This window comes from Crinia signifera, chromosome 5 (assembly GCF_055691185.1).
Source record: "Crinia signifera chromosome 5, ASM5569118v1, whole genome shotgun sequence".
NCBI lineage: Eukaryota > Metazoa > Chordata > Amphibia > Anura > Myobatrachidae > Crinia > Crinia signifera.
In genome coordinates, this window is record NC_139221.1 from 325100875 (window position 1) to 325120396 (window position 19522).

The 19522-nt window shown below is 47.7% G+C and overlaps 1 protein-coding gene across 1 annotated transcript in view; it reads left to right on the forward strand.

Moving 5' to 3' along the window:
• The window catches only part of LOC146005600 (1-phosphatidylinositol 4,5-bisphosphate phosphodiesterase gamma-1-like), an 82061-nt gene that overhangs the window by 49337 nt on the left and 13202 nt on the right, over nucleotides 1–19522 (forward strand). The window contains exons 7-25 of the mRNA XM_083144929.1: nucleotides 162–196; nucleotides 1162–1234; nucleotides 3150–3251; nucleotides 6486–6604; nucleotides 7190–7275; nucleotides 8163–8283; nucleotides 8364–8532; nucleotides 8630–8749; nucleotides 9512–9619; nucleotides 9814–10001; nucleotides 10739–10939; nucleotides 12204–12323; nucleotides 13372–13555; nucleotides 15037–15114; nucleotides 15910–16013; nucleotides 16678–16774; nucleotides 18021–18105; nucleotides 18623–18786; nucleotides 18987–19083. Of these exons, the coding sequence (XP_083001055.1) occupies nucleotides 162–196; nucleotides 1162–1234; nucleotides 3150–3251; nucleotides 6486–6604; nucleotides 7190–7275; nucleotides 8163–8283; nucleotides 8364–8532; nucleotides 8630–8749; nucleotides 9512–9619; nucleotides 9814–10001; nucleotides 10739–10939; nucleotides 12204–12323; nucleotides 13372–13555; nucleotides 15037–15114; nucleotides 15910–16013; nucleotides 16678–16774; nucleotides 18021–18105; nucleotides 18623–18786; nucleotides 18987–19083 (2251 nt within the window). The remainder of the gene's footprint in view (nucleotides 1–161; nucleotides 197–1161; nucleotides 1235–3149; nucleotides 3252–6485; nucleotides 6605–7189; nucleotides 7276–8162; nucleotides 8284–8363; nucleotides 8533–8629; nucleotides 8750–9511; nucleotides 9620–9813; nucleotides 10002–10738; nucleotides 10940–12203; nucleotides 12324–13371; nucleotides 13556–15036; nucleotides 15115–15909; nucleotides 16014–16677; nucleotides 16775–18020; nucleotides 18106–18622; nucleotides 18787–18986; nucleotides 19084–19522) is intronic.

Sequence of the window (19522 nt, forward strand, 5' to 3'; positions counted from 1 at the left end):
TGCGCACAATTGAGAACGCATTGGCTGCCGTGGACATGATGATCGCTGGGCTCCAAAAACTCGCAACCTAGCGATCAGGTGTGAAAGCTGTAGAACAAAGTGCATGTATGTAACGCTGGCGCTAGTACGCGATAGAATTACACCTTTTATTTTATTTCTAGATCATTGAGCAGCTGGAGTTATCGTTCCCCTTACGGTGAGTTTCCGATCTGTACCCATCAGTGATGTCATTTCCTGTTAGAAAAGCGATACACCAACGAGGGCGTAAAATGGTCTTTATTGGATATTGCGTTGATGTCACAGATGGACGAAATATTTTTCAAGAAAGTGGAACATTTAGGGGCATATTTATCTTACGTTGTAAATGGCTGACACTGCTCACCAACTCTACGGGGGTGGGGGGGGGGGTGGTTGTGTCCTGGTGGCCACTAGATTGCTCTGGTGGAGTGTTACTTTGTTTGGTGACGCACAGCTGCTGGTGCTGACATTACTGTAATGTTGTTCGATCATCTTGACTGGCTGGGAACTAGTAAAAATATAATTAGGGGATATCACCTGAAAACATTTAGGGCCAGATGTATCAAAATGGAGAGTAATAAACAACCAGCCAATCAGCTAGGAGCAGGGGTGCCATCAGGTCGGCTGGGCCCCGGTAAAATAGAGGGGGCGTGGCTGCCAACAGGGAGGCGTGGCCATGCCCCCATGAAGAAAATAAATGAGAGGGGCGAGAGAGAGAGGACAGGCTGCAGCTGTCTCCCCCCCCCCCCCCCCCCCCCCCCCTCAGCAAACGGCACTAAGCAGCATGTGCTGAGCTGGGGAGAGAGGCAGTGCTGCTGCAGCAACCTGTCAGCTCTCTCCCCACTGCCCGACTCCCTGCAATGGGGGAGGAGTGAGCGGGACCCGTGCCCACCCAGCAGACCAGGGCCCGGGTAAAAGTACACGTTCCCCCCTCTCAACGCCACTGGTTAGGAGTTGATTGTCTGGTAGTTTATCACTCTCCACTTTGCCCCTTAGAGTTGGGAGACTGGGTTACAGCTGCCCCGTATACGTGGGGTGGGCCATAGGCAGAATTGTGTTAGTTTGCAGCCTGCAGCCGATTGGCTCGTGACATTATACGTGCCCCTGTGATACATCCCTGTTCCACTTTCTGTTCCGCTGCAGGAATGTTGATCGTCCGTCGCTGTGTCAGATCTCGCTGTACGACTTTCAGCGCTTCCTTCAGTTTGACCAGAAGGTAGGTACCGGAACGGGGAGGGACTAGGGATGGGGGAGATTTATTAAATCTTACAGAGAGATAACACTGCTATGTTACGCGTAGTGTTTAAAAACTGGCAGTTAGGAGCTGATAAAGCTCCCCCTGTGTGCTATACAGACTAACTGACATCTGTATACAGTTTCTAGGTCGACGCTCGATAGGTCAACCACTATTGGTCGACACAAATAGGTCGACACATGAAAAAGATGGGCTTACGGTTGACACAAGCGGAAGGTTGACCTGGAACAAGGTCGACGTTGGTTTTTCAGGTATTTTTTTTGTATACCTACATTGTTCATATTTCTCCATCCTGCGAGGGGACGCGGTAGACTTATATGGTGCCCATGTCGACATATGTCCACATAGACACCACAAACAGGAAAAAACGTGTCAAACTTTTCCCACGTCGACCTATTTCTCATGTCGACTTTTTTCATGTGTCGACATATAGTGGTTGACCTATTCATTGTCAATGTAGACACTGTCCACCTAATGACCCCTGTGACCTTTCTGAGGAAGATTCTCTCCCTTATATCCTGTACATCTGGTTACCATAATGCAGGAGCCGCCATTAGATCTTCCCATCGACCACATAATGGCCGCCACTCCGGCGAGCAGGCAGCGGGGAAATGTTTCATCTTTTAGTGGAGACTTTCGGGGTAGAATTTGGGCATACAGTGTAGAGGAAATGTTGGGTCACGTGATGGCACACGCGGTGTCTGTGCGAGGGACCGTGCTATCCCGCTGTATTCTGTATTCCATATAAGGCGTCAGCTGGAATAAACGCTGCTGGTCTGTTTTTAATTTTAAACATTTGTGCTGGCTTTTGGCAAAGTTACATCACTTCATCAGTGCCAGTGATGTGACACATGTTGTCTGTTGTGTCATGTATCCGTACGATCGGATTGTGCGTCTTTTGTGACTTCACATCATGTCACTACCTCTGTCACATGCAGACCTGTCCTCACTGACACATCACTCATCTCCTGATATACTCTGTGCTGCTGGGGACCCTGCTCCTCCAACTATATAACTCTCAGTCTGTGGTTTCCTGCTGCCTCCATTCCCCTCCTCACATCATGTCACTACCCCTGTCACATGCAGACATGTCCTCACTGACACATCACTCATCTCCTGATATACTCTGTTCTGCTGGGGACCCTGCTCCTCCCACTCTATAACTCTCGGTATGTGGCTTCCTGCTGCCTCCATTCCCCTCCTCACATCATGTCACTGCCCCTGTCACATGCAGCCCTGTCCTCACTGTCACACCACTCATCTCCTGATATACTCTGTGCTGCTGGGGGACCCTACTCCTCCCACTATATAACTCTCAGTCTGTGGCTTCCTGCTGCCTCCATTCCCCTCCTCACATCATGTCACTGCCCCTGTCACATGCAGCCCTGTCCTCACTGACACATCACTCATCTCCTGATATACTCTGTGCTGCTGGGTGTCCCTGCTCCTCCTACTATATAACTCTCAGTCTGTGGCTTCCTGCTGCCCCCATTCCCCTCCTCACATCATGTCACTGCCCCTGTCACGTGCAGCCCTGTCCTCACTGACACATCACTCAACTCCTGATATACTCTGTGCTTTTGTGAACATTTTTTTTTCTAAATTTGCTGGGATCTGACCTTAGCACTGGTAATGGCAACAGCAGGACCTATTGTATTGATTGCTGGTGGGGTCAGATTACTTTTCGAACTCCCTTTATATATGTCAGCTAAAATCTCTAGTAAATATGTTACACAAACCAAATATATTCCTTTCATTGTTTTGTACCAGAAGACAAAGTTAATGCTCATTTTCAGTCCTTTGTGAATTGATGAGACATATACAGTATGGCGTGTCACAAGAGAGTGATATTCTGGCGTTGTCTCGCTGTTGTCAGGAAGCCTGGGCGAGTGACCTTGGTAAAGTCAGGGATTTCCTGTGCGGTTACCTGCGGGACACAGATGGGGAGATATCGGAGCCGGTTCTGCAGCTGGATGAGGTAAGGACTATGTGACCTTCTATAGATATGATAAAGGTGTAAATCAGCAGTAAAACCAGGTCAGCCAATCAGATGTCAGGATTAATTTGTATAGGGTAGGTCAGTCAATGAAAGCCAGTGTCTGATTAGTTGCTATAAATTTCAGGTTCAAACACATCATCAAAGCTGCTGCTGAGCACATTTCAGGATTAGGGGGCCTAAATAATAACTTCAGAGATGAAGGAGCCGCTGTTAAGCACATTTCAGGATTTGGGGGCCTAAATAATAACTTCAGAGATGAAGGAGCCGCTGTTGAGCACATTTCAGGATTAGGAGGCCTAAATAATAACTTCAGAGATGAAGGAGCCGCCGTTGAGCACATTTCAGGATTATGGGGCCTAAATAATAACTTCAGAGATGGAGGAGCCGCCGTTGAGCACATTTCAGGATTAGGAGGCCTAAATAATAACTTCAGAGATGAAGGAGCCGCCGTTGAGCACATTTCAGGATTATGGGGCCTAAATAATAACTTCAGAGATGAAGGAGCTGCCGTTGAGCACATTTCAGGATTAGGGGGCCTAAATAGTAACTTCAGAGATGAAGGAGCCGCCGTTGAGCACATTTCAGGATTAGGGGCCTAAATAATAAGTTCAGAGATGGAGGAGCCGCCGTTGAGCACATTTCAGGAATAGGGGCCTAAATAATAACTTCAGAGATGAAGGAGCCGCTGTTGAGCATATTTCAGGATTAGGGGCCTAAATAATAACTTCAGAGATGAAGGAGCCGCCGTTGAGCACATTTCAGGATTAGGGGCCTAAATAATAACTTCAGAGATGAGGGAGCCGCCGTTGAGCACATTTCAGGATTAGGGGCCTAAATAATAACTTCAGAGATGGAGGAGCCGCCGTTGAGCACATTTCAGGAATAGGGGCCTAAATAATAACTTCAGAGATGAAGGAGCCGCTGTTGAGCATATTTCAGGATTAGGGGGCCTAAATAATAACTTCAGAGATGAAGGAGCCGCCTTTATGCACATTTCAGGATTAGGGGGCCTAAATAATAATTTCAGAGATGAAGGAGCCGCCGTTGAGCACATTTCAGGATTAGGGGCCTAAATAATAACTTCAGAGATGAAGGAGCCGCCGTTGAGCACATTTCAGGATTATGGGGCCTAAATAATAACTTCAGAGATGTAGGAGCCGCCATTGAGCACATTTCAGGATTATGGGGCCTAAATAATAACTTCAGAGATGAAGGAGCCGCCATTGAGCACATTTCAGGATTAGGGGGCCTAAATAATAACTTCAGAGATGAAGGAGCCGCCATTGAGCACATTTCAGGATTATGGGCCTAAATAATAACTTCAGAGATGAAGGAGCCGCCGTTGAGCATATTTCAGGATTAGGGGGCCTAAATAATAATTTCAGAGATGAAGGAGCCGCCGTTGAGCACATTTCAGGATTAGGGGCCTAAATAATAACTTCAGAGATGAAGGAGCCGCTGTTGAGCACATTTCAGATTAGCCTAAATAATAAATTCAGAGATGAAGGAGCCGCCGTTGAGCACATTTAAGGATTAGGGGCCTAAATAATAACTTCAGAGATGAAGGAGCCGCCGTTGAGCACATTTCAGGATTAGGGGCCTAAATAATAACTTCAGAGATGAAGGAGCCACCGTTGAGCACATTTCAGGATTAGGGGGCCTAAATAATAACTTCAGAGATGAAGGAGCCACCGTTGAGCACATTTCAGGATTAGGGGGCCTAAATAATAACTTCAGAGATGTAGGAGCCGCCATTGAGCACATTTCAGGATTATGGGGCCTAAATAATAAATTCAGAGATGAAGGAGCCGCCGTTGAGCACATTTAAGGATTAGGGGCCTAAATAATAACTTCAGAGATGAAGGAGCCGCCGTTGAGCACATTTCAGGATTAAGGGGCCTAAATAATAACTTCAGAGATGAAGGAGCCGTTGGTGAGTTGCTTGTCTCGGCAAATGATTGCAGACAATTTCTAGGTTGACAGCCAATAGATCCACCACAAAAGGTCGACACGCGCAGGGTCCATCGTGGACAAAGGTTGACACAAGAAAAGGTTGTTTTTCATTTTTTTGTAGTCACTGTCAACACCTCAGCATGTAGACCTCCAAATTTGTGGTGTCAATGTCAACACCTGAGCATGTAGACCTCCAATGTACCACGTCTCCTCGAGACCAGTGGTCGAAGTGGAAATTTTGAAGTGGGGGTATGGAAATTTTGAAGTGGGGTATGGAAAAGTAAAGAGTGAATATAGTGCGCACCTTCGGACACCCCCCTGTCCATCAACGTCCCCTGCCAGACTGCCCCGTTGTACAGGGGTATTACAAAAGCACAATATGCGCTGCTGAGTGATCAGATTAAAGTGAGGGTATGGCATACCCCCGTATACCGCCCCACTTCGACCACTGCTCGAGACTTTACTGTTTCCAGACAGAATCCTTGTACAGTAAGTTCCAAACTAAATAAAAAACAATTGTGAAAATGCAAGTCGACAGTTTCATGTGTTGACCATTGCCACGTCGGCCTATTGCTTGTGTCCACCTTTTGCCTGTGTCGATTATAGATATATGTCGACCAGAGGAGGATTCAGAGAATGGGGCAGCAGCACATTTGAAAAATCATATTGCGGAGCCGCACCCACTGTCACCAGCCGCCATTCCAAATCGGCTCACTGGCAGTTGGTCTCTCTCCCCTATGTCAATTTTGAACTGTGCTGCAGCCCCTCCTCTGGGGCCACTTCTGATGTTGACCATATGATGTCGTCCTATTGACCGTTGACATTGTTGGATACCTTTAAATTTAGTGTCAATCTAAACACACAAATAATAACAGGCCGGGTCCTTCATCTCGGAACTACACTATTATATAACCCTTAGGGGTAAATTTACTAAAACTTTTAAAAATTAAATAAGGTGATGTTACCCATAGCAACCAATCAGATAATTTATATTCTTTTCTAGGATGCAATAATGATAGAAAGTTTGATTGGTTGCTATGGGAAACAGCATGTAGTTACAGTTTCGGATATGATTGGATACCTTACACGACTCCTACACTGTATCTCCCTCTGAGGCTTGATACACCTCCCCCATCTACTTGTGAGTAGAGAAACACCCAGCCCCATAGGTGATAAGATTGTGTGCGCCGCACAGATGAAGGTCTCTGTTGATCAGGTGTAGCGCTCTCTAGTGGTCACAATATGTTTCTGCACCCTCAGTTCCTGGCGTATCTCTTCTCCAAAGAAAATGCCATCATGGATTCCAAGTATGAGAGTGTGGTGCCGGAGGAGATGAACTACCCCCTGTCCCAGTACTGGATCTCGTCCTCCCACAACACGTAAGCCTCACCCTAAAGAGAACATGCAGCACGTGTCCGGTCCCGACGTTTCCATGTATTGCACTGAGATGCATAGAACTGCGCAGGGTGCGGCATAGACTATTACACTGTGAGTCACTGTATTACCAAGGAGACTGCAAGCCAATCACACAGTTTTACAGTAGCTACGGTACCTATTCCCCATCCCCCTTGTCTCCCTATTCCAGAGAGATGGAACACAGTGGCTTCTTATATTAGCTAAGGATATTAAAAAATAGAACCCAGCCTATTGCCCAGCCCCTAAAAGGCATTGGGAACTCTCTGCTCTTGACAAACATATAACAGGAACTAACAGGTGTTGTTAATTAGCAGACAGTGATTCACCATAGGTCTTAGGCAAACCCAGACTGGATCTCATTAGCCCTGCTGCTGTCTGTAAGTTCAGTTTTGGGTTAATACTCAAGCCTTGCGTTATATATACATTTACAATATCGGATGCACTGATGTATTGCCATCACAATGTAATATCCTGCACCGTACTGTTCAGTGTTAGGGTAGCTCGCTCAGTATTACTGTCCATGACTGCCTCTAACGTTCCGTCTGCAGGTATTTGACAGGTGACCAGTTCTCCAGTGAGTCCTCCCTAGAGGCATACGCCCGCTGTCTGCGTATGGGCTGTCGCTGCATTGAGTGTAAGTAGTTCAGATGGAAATGTCCCCTGGCCTCAGGAGATACTTTATTTCCATCATAAGGATGCAGCAACGGCTTAATAACTATCTGACAACCAGTTCTTTTGTAGTGACTGCGTTCCCATGAAAACGCTGGGCATACGTATGGTAATCTGTCCGTGATGCATGTGTGGGGGGCGGACATATGACATAGCCGGATGCCAGCTGCCCGCCCATATCCCTGCTTTCATATGGAAAAATGTCCGAGTGGTCTGGAGCACTCAGGGCTGCCTGACTGCTCGGTCCAACATTCGATGGTTGGCAACCATCGGAGGATGGGGGAGGTTCCCACAGATGGAGGAGGTGTTTACACGAAACATCCACTCGTGGTCCGTTCGCTCTGCGTCTTACCGCGTTCGGACGGTGTGAGCGATCCATAGGGTAGGCGGGGCTAAAAACACTCGGTTCCTGTCCGAAAATACGAATCCGTCCGAGTCAACTAGAATAAGGGCCACTGGGAGGATAATTATCTTCTGATTGAGTGAAAGCCTGTTACAGGAAATTAGATTGTTAGCTCCACTAGTGCAGGGATTGAGGGGCCTATGTACTAAGCTTTGGAGATAAAGTGGATGTGTATAAACCACAAACCAACCAGCTCACAATGTACTGTTTTTCAAGTACAGCCTGTAACATGGCAGTTAGAAGCTGAATGGTACTTTATCTCTCTCTCTCCACTTTATCTCAAACCCAAGGGTTAGTACATAGATCCCCGAATAAGCAAACATCTCCCGCATCGGGCGTCTCACAACATATGGTATATAGATGATCGGTATATGAAGACACATTTGTCTCAGGTCTACATAGATGCGACATCAATGTCTCTCTTTCTATCTCTCCCGATATCTAACCAGTGGACTGCTGGGATGGGCCAGATGACCTGCCTATCATCTATCATGGACACACGCTGACCTCAAAGATAAAATTTCTAGACGTTCTCTACACCATTAAGGACCATGCCTTTGTCACCTCTGAGTAAGGAGCCTGTGATGTGTCTCTAGCACAAACTGCCTCCATAAGCTGTAAAGATAACAGCGATGTCTGATTCGCCCCAGGTACCCGGTCATACTGTCCATCGAGGACCACTGCAGTGTTATGCAGCAGAGGAACATGGCCTACTACTTCAAGAAGGTGTTTGGGGACATGCTGCTCACTAAGCCAGTGGATATCAATGCGGACGAACTTCCATCCCCTAATCAGCTCAAGAAGAAGATCCTCATTAAGGTAAAGTCCAAATTGTATGAACTAATGTCTGACGTGTTGCATGTGAAGAGGGTGTACTGACCATAGATGCCTCTCCTCTTGGTTCCTCTTCCTGTAGCACAAGAAGCTGGTAGAGGGTAACCTGTATGAAGAGGTGTCTACAGCCAGCTATTCCGAGAATGACATCAGCAACTCCATCAAGAACGGCATCCTTTACCTGGAGGACCCCATCGATCATGTAGGTGTACCTGTATACGAGGTGACTGCAACACTACACACATTGTACGTCATACTTATTTTCTTAAAGATGTCTATATATATAGTATAAGTTCTAATAATGTCATTGGTGATATTATTGCCATTATCCTGTGATGCAAATGGTCCCCTTTGTCTCAGTACAAATCGTCATCTGCCTCTAAATATATGTTCCTCTCCACATATGGTCCTCTACCCATCCACACATGGTCATATACTAATCCACACATGGTCCTCTACCTCTCCACACATGGTCCTCTGCTGATCCAAACATGGGCCTCTACCCATCAACACATGGTCCTCTACCCATCAACACATGGTCCTCTACCCATCAACACATGGTCCTCTACCTCTCCACACATGGTTTTCTGCTGATCCACGCATGGTGTTTTTCCTCTCCACATTCACACATATGCCCTCTGCCTATCCACACATATGTCCTCTGCCCATCCACACATGATCTTCTACCTCTCCACACATGGTCCTCTAACTCTCCACACATGGAAAGACAGAGGTTGTCTACCTCCCTGCACATGGTCCTCTGCCTCACTGCACATGGTCCTCTGCCTCTCCACGCATGGTTTATCATCCTCTCTACACATGGTGCTCCACCTGTCCTCTCATGGTCCTCTGCCTCATTGTCACACTGTTCAACTGCTTGCCCCTTGGAAACCTCCCCCTGCATTATTTGTTATATTTTTAGGTTTTAAGTGTTTTTAATTTTCCAACTCATTTCTTCCTACAGACCTGGAGTCCGCACTATTTTGTTCTCACAAGCAACAAAATTTATTATTCTGAGGAGACCTCACGGTACCAGTCTAATGATGATGAAGAAGAGGTTGAGCCAAAAGAGGTGGGTTCACTAAATTGAGGTCTTCAAAATTGAATCTTTTGGGAGGAGGCAATTCCATTCTCAAAAAAATTGTGTTTTCTTTCTAATACGATAAAGGCCAACTATGTTTAATTTTCAATCTATTGATCAATCAAAAAATCGTTCAATCCTTTGAAAAATGAATGATTGTCATAGGTTCTTGTCTTGGCTTCTAGGAACTGAATAATAATGAGTTGCACTTTAGTGAGAAATGGTTCCACGGGAAGCTGGGTGGAGGGCGTGACGGGCGACAGATCGCAGAGAAACTGCTACATGAGTACTGCACTGAGACAGGAGGGAAGGATGGAACTTTCCTAGTACGCGAGAGTGAAACGTTCGTTGGTGACTACACACTATCATTTTGGTGAGGCCCTCGCTGCATCATTTACACAATAGGTGAAACGTACATCTTTGTCGTTGGTGAAAATAACTTTCTTCAGTAATCCAGGGGCCAAGGCAGATAAATGTCTCAACTGTGAAGACATGGGATATGAATGCCCCCACCTGTGTATTAATCACGTCCGCTCACCTTCCTCACAGGCTTGTCAAATCATTCTGGGGCCATTTCAATGTGTAATCATGATGGGGATGCAAAGTAAAATGAGATATGTTGCGGAGGCGGTGTGCCACCATGACAATTGTTCCAGGACACATGGCACATGTGCAGCCCCCCCTGCTTCGTGGTCAATAAACATTTAGTGGCTGGCTTTCAAATGTGTTTTGAACAGCTGATGAATAAAGTTTGAATTGTTTTGTGAGATGCAGACAGAAGGCCTATTCAGCATAGGAGAAAGTCCCATCTCTACCCTATGAACACAACCCTATATCTACATTTAAGGGTGGATTTTAAGTCCTTTAAAAGAGGTGTTTTTCAGGATAGATTCCAATCTGCTCTGTGTTTTTCTAGACTTCATTCGCATTTGTGCCTGTAAATCTCAGTTAAATGTCCCTTGTATTGTATATGAGACATGTGCTGTTTGTGAATTATTGTATGTTGGGCCAGATTACCAATAGGAGGCCCGCGCAAGACTGTTCTGTGACGAACTCCTGTAACTAGTTCCAAAATCCCCACTTGATCCTTGTTTCTCTCTGTTCCCACAGGCGCTCCAACCGAGTACAACATTGCCGCATCCATTCCAGGCAGGAAGCCGGCACCACCAAATTCTACCTGACGGACAACCTGGTGTTTGACAGCCTGTACGGCCTCATCAGCCACTACCGGGAGGTGCCGCTGCGCTGCAACGAGTTTGAGATGCGTCTCACGGACCCGGTGCCGCAGCCAAACGCACATGAGAGTAAAGAGTATGCTCCTAACTGTCATTTTTCAAACAGTAAAATAGGTCAACATGGCTAAGATCGACAGGGTTAGAATGTCGACACAAGCATTAGGTCGGCAATAACTAGGTCAACAGTCAAAAGGTTGACATGAGTTTTTCGCATTTTCTTGAGCCGACATGTGCCGACAGGCGGTATTTCATGCGCTGCCATCCACTAGGGCGTGGAGGGAGAATATAATAGTGTGCCGAGGGCAGCGAAGCACTGTGTCTGAAGCATGGCCAGCGCAGCGTGCCATGCGAGGGGACCCGGTACACCTTGAAGGTATCCATGTCGACTGTGTCAACATTTGTGACAAAAACCTTGAAAAACCTCACGTCGACCTCTTGACTGTCAACCTAGCCATTGTTGACATAATACTTATGTCGACCTTCCATCCCTGTCGACCTTAGCCATGTTGACCTATTTTATGTGTCAACCTAAGCCATGTCGATCTTCTGTGGTCGACCCAATGCATGTCCACCTAATATGTGTCGACACAATGACCCATAACCACTTTGATAAATCTTCCCCTGATTGCTGAGCACCAGTTGCCAGTTTCGGAAGCTTAGTAGCTACAGAGACACTTTGGGGGAAATTTACTAAGAATACGAATACAAAAAATGGTATTAGTATTCTTAATACGAATGAGTACGACTGCGTACGGCTGTTTCAGTCATATGCAAAGTCCTGTTCCGGAGGGGAATTTACAAAGCAGTCAAATACGACTGCTTTGTAACCCTCCGATGTCGTATTATTCGGATTAGCCGGCCGTATATATGGCCGCTAATACGAATTCCTAGAGGCAGTCTGCACGGATCAGTCAGATCCGTGCAGGCTGCAATGTGTAAAACAAAATAGAAAAAAAACAAAACGGCGTGGGGTCCCCCCCACAGCCGTAAACAGCACCAGCCGGGGCCGGTAATAAAAAATCAGGAAACCCGACAAATAGGGGTTCCCCGATTTTTTAAAACCAGCCCCAGGCTCCAGCGGCAACATAGGTACCTGGGGTCCATAGAGCCATGTGGGGGTGTAGTAGATGGAGTGCAGTGTGCCCAGTACACATTCGGAAAGGGAAAGTGGTCACGCCCCCTTTGCCCATGACCACGCCCCCTTTCCAAATGTGTATCTGTTTCTGCCCTTCAAATGTTGGAGGTGTGTAGACGTAATTGTCACCGTGGCGATATAATACTGTGCAGTCATACTCTGCAGATTTTATAGCTGTAAATACAAATTATGTTTTTTTTTGCAGATGGTACCACGCCAGCCTCACCCGCCTGCAGGCCGAGCACATGCTAATGAGGGTGCCACGGGACGGGGCGTTCCTGGTGCGTAAGCGCAATGAGGCAAACTCCTACGCCATCTCTTTCAGGTAAGACAGTAACAGAGGAGCCGGGACTTGATACCGTTATACCTCACAAAGGGACATCATTATACCCTGGCATGCGCAGACCGTAATTCATTGTCGGGGCCTTCGGATGCAGCTCTGCAATCGGCACAGTTAAAAGAAGATGTATCAAGACTAGGGGCCAAATTCTCTAAGCTTCAAAAGTGATAAAATGGAGAGTGATAAACAGCCAGCCAATCAGCTCCTCCTACCTGCCGTGTCACAGACTGTGTTTGAAAAATGTCAGACAGGAGCTGATTGGCTGGCTGTTTATCACTCTCCATTTTATCACTTTTGAAGCTTAGAGAATCTGGCCCTAGGAGAGAGATAAAATTAACTCTAGCCATGTATTACTGTATGGGGGCTAATCGGCAAGAGAGATGGAATATTTTATAACATTATCCTAAAGTATATAATAAAAGGACAGGACTGCTCCTCATCTCTATGGAGGGAATTCAAGTGTTTTGGTGCTGACATTACTATTAATGTTCCGTATTTGATGGGCTTGTACCTTTGTGTATATATTTTACCAACATAGAATGCAAATACAAAAAAAAAAGTCACGTCGTCCACTGTCATACCAGGTCGGCCCTGCAGCCAATATAGCATGCAGCTATCTCGGTGCATCTGCCTGTGTCGCATGGTAACCCGCCGGCCGACCCATTTTGCAGCTATCTCGGTGCATCTGTCTGTGTCGCATGGTAACCCGCCGACCGACCCATTATGCGGCTACAGAATCCGCTGACAACTACCTCACTACTGATTGGGCAAATTTAATTGCCCAGCCACTTGAGATGTCTGTCCAGATAGCACGAGTGGCTGATTCATAGATGTGTATAGTTTACCAATTCAGCCGATCCATCATGTACCCAGCCTTATATGGTCAGGCCACCAGCCGTGCCAAGGTGTCTCTGCTCTGGTGGTCCCACCAGCTACGTTATACTTACCATATAACAGAACTTTCCCCGGCAAACCTATGGTATTCCACGGCCCATTGCCGGTCCTGTCACTAATCCCGCTCATCCTCCTGTAGAGCTGAGGGGAAGATCAAGCACTGCCGGATACAGCAGGAAGGGCGCCTGTTCATGCTGGGGAGCTCTGCGGAGTTCGAGAGCCTGGTGGATCTGGTCAGTTACTATGAGAAGCACCCGCTGTACCGCAAGATGAAGCTGCGCTACTCCATTAATGAAGAGGCGCTGGAGAAGATGGGCACGGCGGTGAGTAACCAGCCAAATGGCGCCCCCTTCCTGATGATGCTGGTACTGACAGCAAGAAAACAGTTAGTCCCAGTGTGCGGGAATCCCAGCCACCCCCAGCAGGGATGTGGTCATTTGGTCTACAGCATTATGGTAGACAGTCATTGGGTCGACACGATTAGGTCGACATGGGAAAAGGTCGACATGGGTCTAGGTCGATATAGGAAAAAGTTGACATGGTTCTAGGTCGAGGGGACGTTAGTTCGACAGGTCATTAGTTCGACAGTGTCTAGGTCGACAGTCAAAAGGTCAACATGGGGTTTTTCACTGTTTTTTGAGCCGACAGGCGGGATTTCATGCCCTACCATCCACTATGGCGTGGTGGGAGAATAAAATAGTGTGCCGAGCGATGTGAGGGGATGCGGTGCACTTTAAACTGTATCCATGTCGACTGTGTTGACATTCAGGTAAAAAAACTGTGAAAAATCCCATGTCGACCTTTTCACTGTCAACATAGACATTGTAGAACTAATGACCTGTCGAACTAACGACTTTTCGACCTTTCCCATGTCGACCTAATGGTGTCGACCTAATGGCTGTCAACCATCATGCTGTAGACCAAATGATCCCAACCCTCTCAGCATCCCGTTTATTCACATTGTTGCAATGACTTGCGGAAAAAGCCTGATTCAGTAAAGCAAAAAAAGCTGGTAATTTTGAGTCTGGAACAAACCATGTTGCTATGAAAGGGGGAACAAATACTGTACAAATATACTGTTTCTCTCTGTGCAGGGTAAATACTGGCTGCTTCATTCTTACACTGCAATATAGATTTCAGTTTGAACTCTCCCCACCCAAATCTAACTCTCTCTGCACATGTTACATCTGCCCCACCTGCAGAGCAGTATGGTTTTGCCCATTTGCGTTCTTTTATGCCGTATCAGCAAAAGATGAATCAGGCCCAGAAATCCGTATTAAAAAGTGATTTTTTTTTTCTTTTTTTTTTTTAAATGAAATTGCTGTCAAAAAAATATTTCTGCGTTGCCGCAGTTTGCAACATTCCCTTCAGTTCTGTCATTTTTCCTTGAGATTCGGTCAGCTTACACCAGATAAACCCTTTCTGTGGCCAATCAGTGGAGTCACCGGAAGGGATGTTATGTATCATACCTCCCAACTTCTGTGTTGGGGGAAATAGGGACAAAAAGGGGCGGGGCGTATGCAAATGAGGGCACGGCTTATGCTAATTAGCCGCAACCTCATTTTCATACGAGAATAGACGCTGTGCGCATGCGCACAGCGTCGATTCTATTAGATTGGGGGGTCTCCCAACTGCCACCCCCCGCAGCGGGACAATGCCTGCCGCGGGTGGGACAGCGGGACAGGACCCGAAACTCGGGACTGTCCCGCTGTAATCGTGACAGTTGGGAGGTATGATATATAAATACAGGTTTTGCAGTTTTCTGGTCCCAAGATTTATCAGGGTGTAAACATTTCCCTTTCAGGACCTGGATTATGGGGCGCTCTATGAGGTTCGGACCCCCCACCTGTACGTGGAAGCCAATAAGATGCCAACATCAAGGGTAAGGAAGGTCGTCAGCAGAGGGTCATTGTGTACATTTCCTGCCCTGGTGCCTGCTCCTTTCTGTAGCTGAAACCCTCAGTTGGGTGCCATGATTTGGGCAAGGTGCTGTAGGATAACCATATGACCTGACGTTTCTTTAGGCCACAAGACCCTTTCTTCTAGGCCCCAAAGTTTCTCTATGTTGTGTCGACAAATATAATGTTGAAAGTCATTATCCAGACACCGGTGTCCTATATCTGGAAATCACCATGTGCCGGTCACAGTACCAGCTCATCAAACACTGGCCTCTGAGTAATCATCATGTTTTCATCCTTACTTCCTCCATTTTAGTGTATATCCTCTCATGTACATTGTTGTCTCCCACAAAATGGCTACTTCCAGTATACATTGTATCTACTGTGAAATGGCTGCCTCCAGTATACATTGTATCTCCCGTAAAATGGCGGCCTCCAGCATTCATTGTATTCCCCCATTAAATGGCGTTCTCCAGTATACATTGTATCTCCCGTAAAATGCCTGCCTACTGTTTATATTGTATCTCCCGTAAAATGGCGGCCTCCGGTATTCATTGTATTCCTCCATAAAATAGCGGTTTCCAGTATACATTACATCTCCCATAAAATGGCTGCCTCCAGTATACATTGTATCTCCTGTAAAATGGTGGCCTCCAGTGTACACTGTATATGCTGTAAAATGGTGTCCTCCAGTATATATTTTATCTCCCGTAAAATGGCTGCCACTGCATGAGAGGCAGGAACATTGTTACATACAGTAATGTCTGTGTCTCTCGCAGTGCATGGTGAAGGCTCTGTATGATTACAAGGCCCAGCGAGAGGATGAATTGTCCTTCTGCAAACAGGCCATCATACACAATGTGGACAAACAAGATGGCGGCTGGTGAGTTTGCGCCTTTGTCTGTGTTGTCGCCCTGATAATAAACTCAAGTCCTGTTATCTATTTCTGTCCATTAGAATGACTTTATAGAGTATATAATGTAAATATGAGACCCCGGCTATAATGACCTCCTATCCCTTGTCCTAGTCCTCTGAGGGGTCTGCACTGGCACCGGGTCAATATTTAGCAGAAATGACGTGACTTCCATAATACAGGCGTGACTCCAGCCATGCCTCCTGGGCCGTGCCCGGTACAGAGGCAGCGCCTCAGAGCTCTTGTCCCATAGATTTTTGGAACAAGGAGCTAGAAGAGTTTACATGCCCTCATATTATATATCATTGATACTGTTATCATCACTCTAGCCACGGGCCAAACGGATGGAGGTTCCTGGGCAACTGTAACCCCTGCCCCCCCCCCCCCCCCTGTGTTTGCCCATGGAACAATGGGGTTATTCAGACCTGATTGCAGTGGGGCGATTCAGCAGCACCCTACGAGCAGATAGCTGCCACCCAGACAGTGAAATCCCAGGGAGCTGACGTCACACATTCTCCCCTAAAACGCTGTGCGCATGAGCAGCGATGCGATCAGCTCTGAATAACCCCCAATATTGTAACTGCTGAATTGAATAGATCATTAATCTCCTGTCATTACCACTATCGGCCTGTAGGTGGCGGGGAGACTACGGTGGCAAGAAGCAGCTTTGGTTCCCAGCAAATTACGTGGAGGAGGTCAGCAGCACGGTGGCCACGGACCAGGATGACACGGTAAGTGGCTCGGGAAATGCTCCCCTACATTGTGATGCTCCCATCATGATCCTGAGAGGATCATGGGGGGAGCGTGGAGCGTGGGAGGTGTGGAAAGGCAAATCCCAGCATCCTCCCACAGGGTGATTATTTACAGATTCGCCATAAAGGCAAGTGGGTGGGATCTGGAAGGTTGGGGCTGCTCCAATGGGATGCCAGAGATTTCTGAGACATTCTGTAAGGATAAGCGAGTCCCTGGGTTACAGGGGCCATGTTGGAGGGTGTGTACCTGCTGGAGGGGGTGTAATACATGGGTATAGGGGGTTATTCCTATGTTATAACAGTGTCTGCAGTTGAAAACCTCTATCTCCTGTATGGGCGGCCAGCACACGGGGGAGAGCACAGAGGAGAAGAGGAGAGGCGGAGGCACGGCTGCAGACGCCTCCCCCACACCCCATCCGGGCTGCACACACATCACCGCTGCCTTCTATCCATCTCATGCTCTGCTTTATATCTTCTGATTACTTCAATGCTATGGACATGTATATTAGCAGAAGAGCTAGTACTGCAGCCTGTATATAGGGTGACACCTTATATATAGGGATAACGTTATCTCCTAGACCAGGCCCTGTCCCTCACCCACGCCAACCCCGCACCCGCCTCTCCAACACTGGCAGCACTCCCAACCATCACCCACCCAAATGCAGCACCCCCACACCCGCCCCTCCCCCACCCACACCACCCACATGCAGCACCCCCCCCCCCCCCGAACCCACAGCACCACCAGACACCCACCCCCACCTGCCACCCCCCCACTCATGGTACTAAAGCACCAACCCATGGCACCCCCACAGCCTGTCCTCCTCAACCCGCAGTACCCCTGCACCGCACCCGTCTATCCCACACCCACAGTACCCACCCATCCGTCCCCTACCCACCCCACGCCCATAGCTCTCCCTCCCCTCACTCAACCGGTGCAAAGTAGCAATGCAGGGAATCCTCCATATAAAACAAACCCTATTTCACGCAGTAAAGGCGTTGACAGGTTAAGGGGGCGGAGCCCATTACGTCGCTGTGAAGAGCGCGATGAATCACCTAGTAGATAACAATAGCACCAGGCTGTATAACCTACACACTGACAGCATCATGTCCTATCACTCCCAGAACAAGGACACCGCATCCGTATCACATGCACCTGTCTGTAACACTGTCACCAATCACTAATGACCACATCTCCCCCCTCCCCCCACTTCTTCTTCCCTTTCAGTCCCTGTTTTTTGGTCAGTCGGCAGAAAACAGCCCCCTGGGGAACTTCCTGAAAGGATTCATAGACGTCCCTTCCTGCCACATTGGTGAGTTCCTCCACCCAGGTGGCATAAGGCAAATGCTCAAGGAATGTTTTAGATGGGAAGCGGTAATACGGGTGGATGAGGTAACCCTTGGGGGCCCGGGCCCTTGTGCCAGGACCGATGTGCCCATGCAACGAGAGCCATCATTCGCCCAGTCGGAGGGGAGACCATGTTGTGCCTATAATGTCGTTCCACATTAGATGACCTTATTATTATAATTGTTTTGTACCCTACATATGGTATTTCTTCTGCGGCAGACGTCAGGGGCCCCAGGGATAACAGTGGGTAGAGAGTGAGGGTCACGACCATTCCAGCACCAGAAAGTGGCCAGAAGTTTAGGCAGCCAGAAGTTTATCCTTTCTGGTGCCGGAATGGTCGTGACCCTCACTCTCTACCCACTGTTATTCCTGTGGCCCCTGACATCCTCGAAGAAAGAGATTTAACAGGTAAGACATAAATCTTGGTATACTGTCCTGTGTGTCCCAGCGGCTGACAGCTCTCGTTTCTTCCCACCCCGCAGTATTATCCAAAGATGGGCGCAGCTGCCGGCCCTACATGTTCACCATCCACTCCCAGCAGATGTCCCACCCGTCCCAGGCTCTGGATGTGGCTGCCGACTCGCAGGAGGAGCTGAACGACTGGATTGCAAAGATCCGGGAGGCCACGCAGAACGCAGATGCACGGGTGAGCCCAGGAGAACATGCCAATTTATTAATGGTTATTTATGTAGTGCCTGTATAGTCTGTTGCGCTTTATAATAGGGAACAAAACAATCATATAACAAGACAGGGAGGTAGGAGGGCCCTGCTGGCAAACTTACATAATTTATGGGGGTCAGTGTCACCTCCAAGTATGTAACGCTCTGCAATGTTTTGCGCCCGCAGATGCAGGAGGGGAAGATAATGGAGCGGAGGAAGAAGATCGCCCTGGAGCTGTCTGAGCTGGTCGTATACTGCAGGCCGGTGCCCTTCGATGAGGAAAGTAAGAGATAATAATCTGTTGGTTCATATTTACTCATGTCTACCATCCAACCCTATGCCAAGACAGGGACGCACAAGCGTCACACGTGCAAGCACAACCCATTGCCGCTTATGGGGAGCGTGAGCATCTCACTCCCACCGCATCTCATACCAGCTTTCGGGATGGATAAGTGCAGCTGCATCTGTAGGGTTAGGTGGTGTTTTACTGACTGATTGCAGTATAGGGAGCTGCACTACGAGGTGGAGCCTCTAGGGGCGCTGTGGCTGTGTGGTGACAGCTTGTGGCCCGTTAGTACATTGGGAAATGTAGGAATGGGCCAAAAATGATCTCATCTGGGACAGCTAATGGATGGAGCAGCTCCTGGTGTGGGAGTTCCACGTGTTAAACTAATAATGGAGCCACAGAATTAGCCCAGATGAGTAAATCTCCCACAAGGATT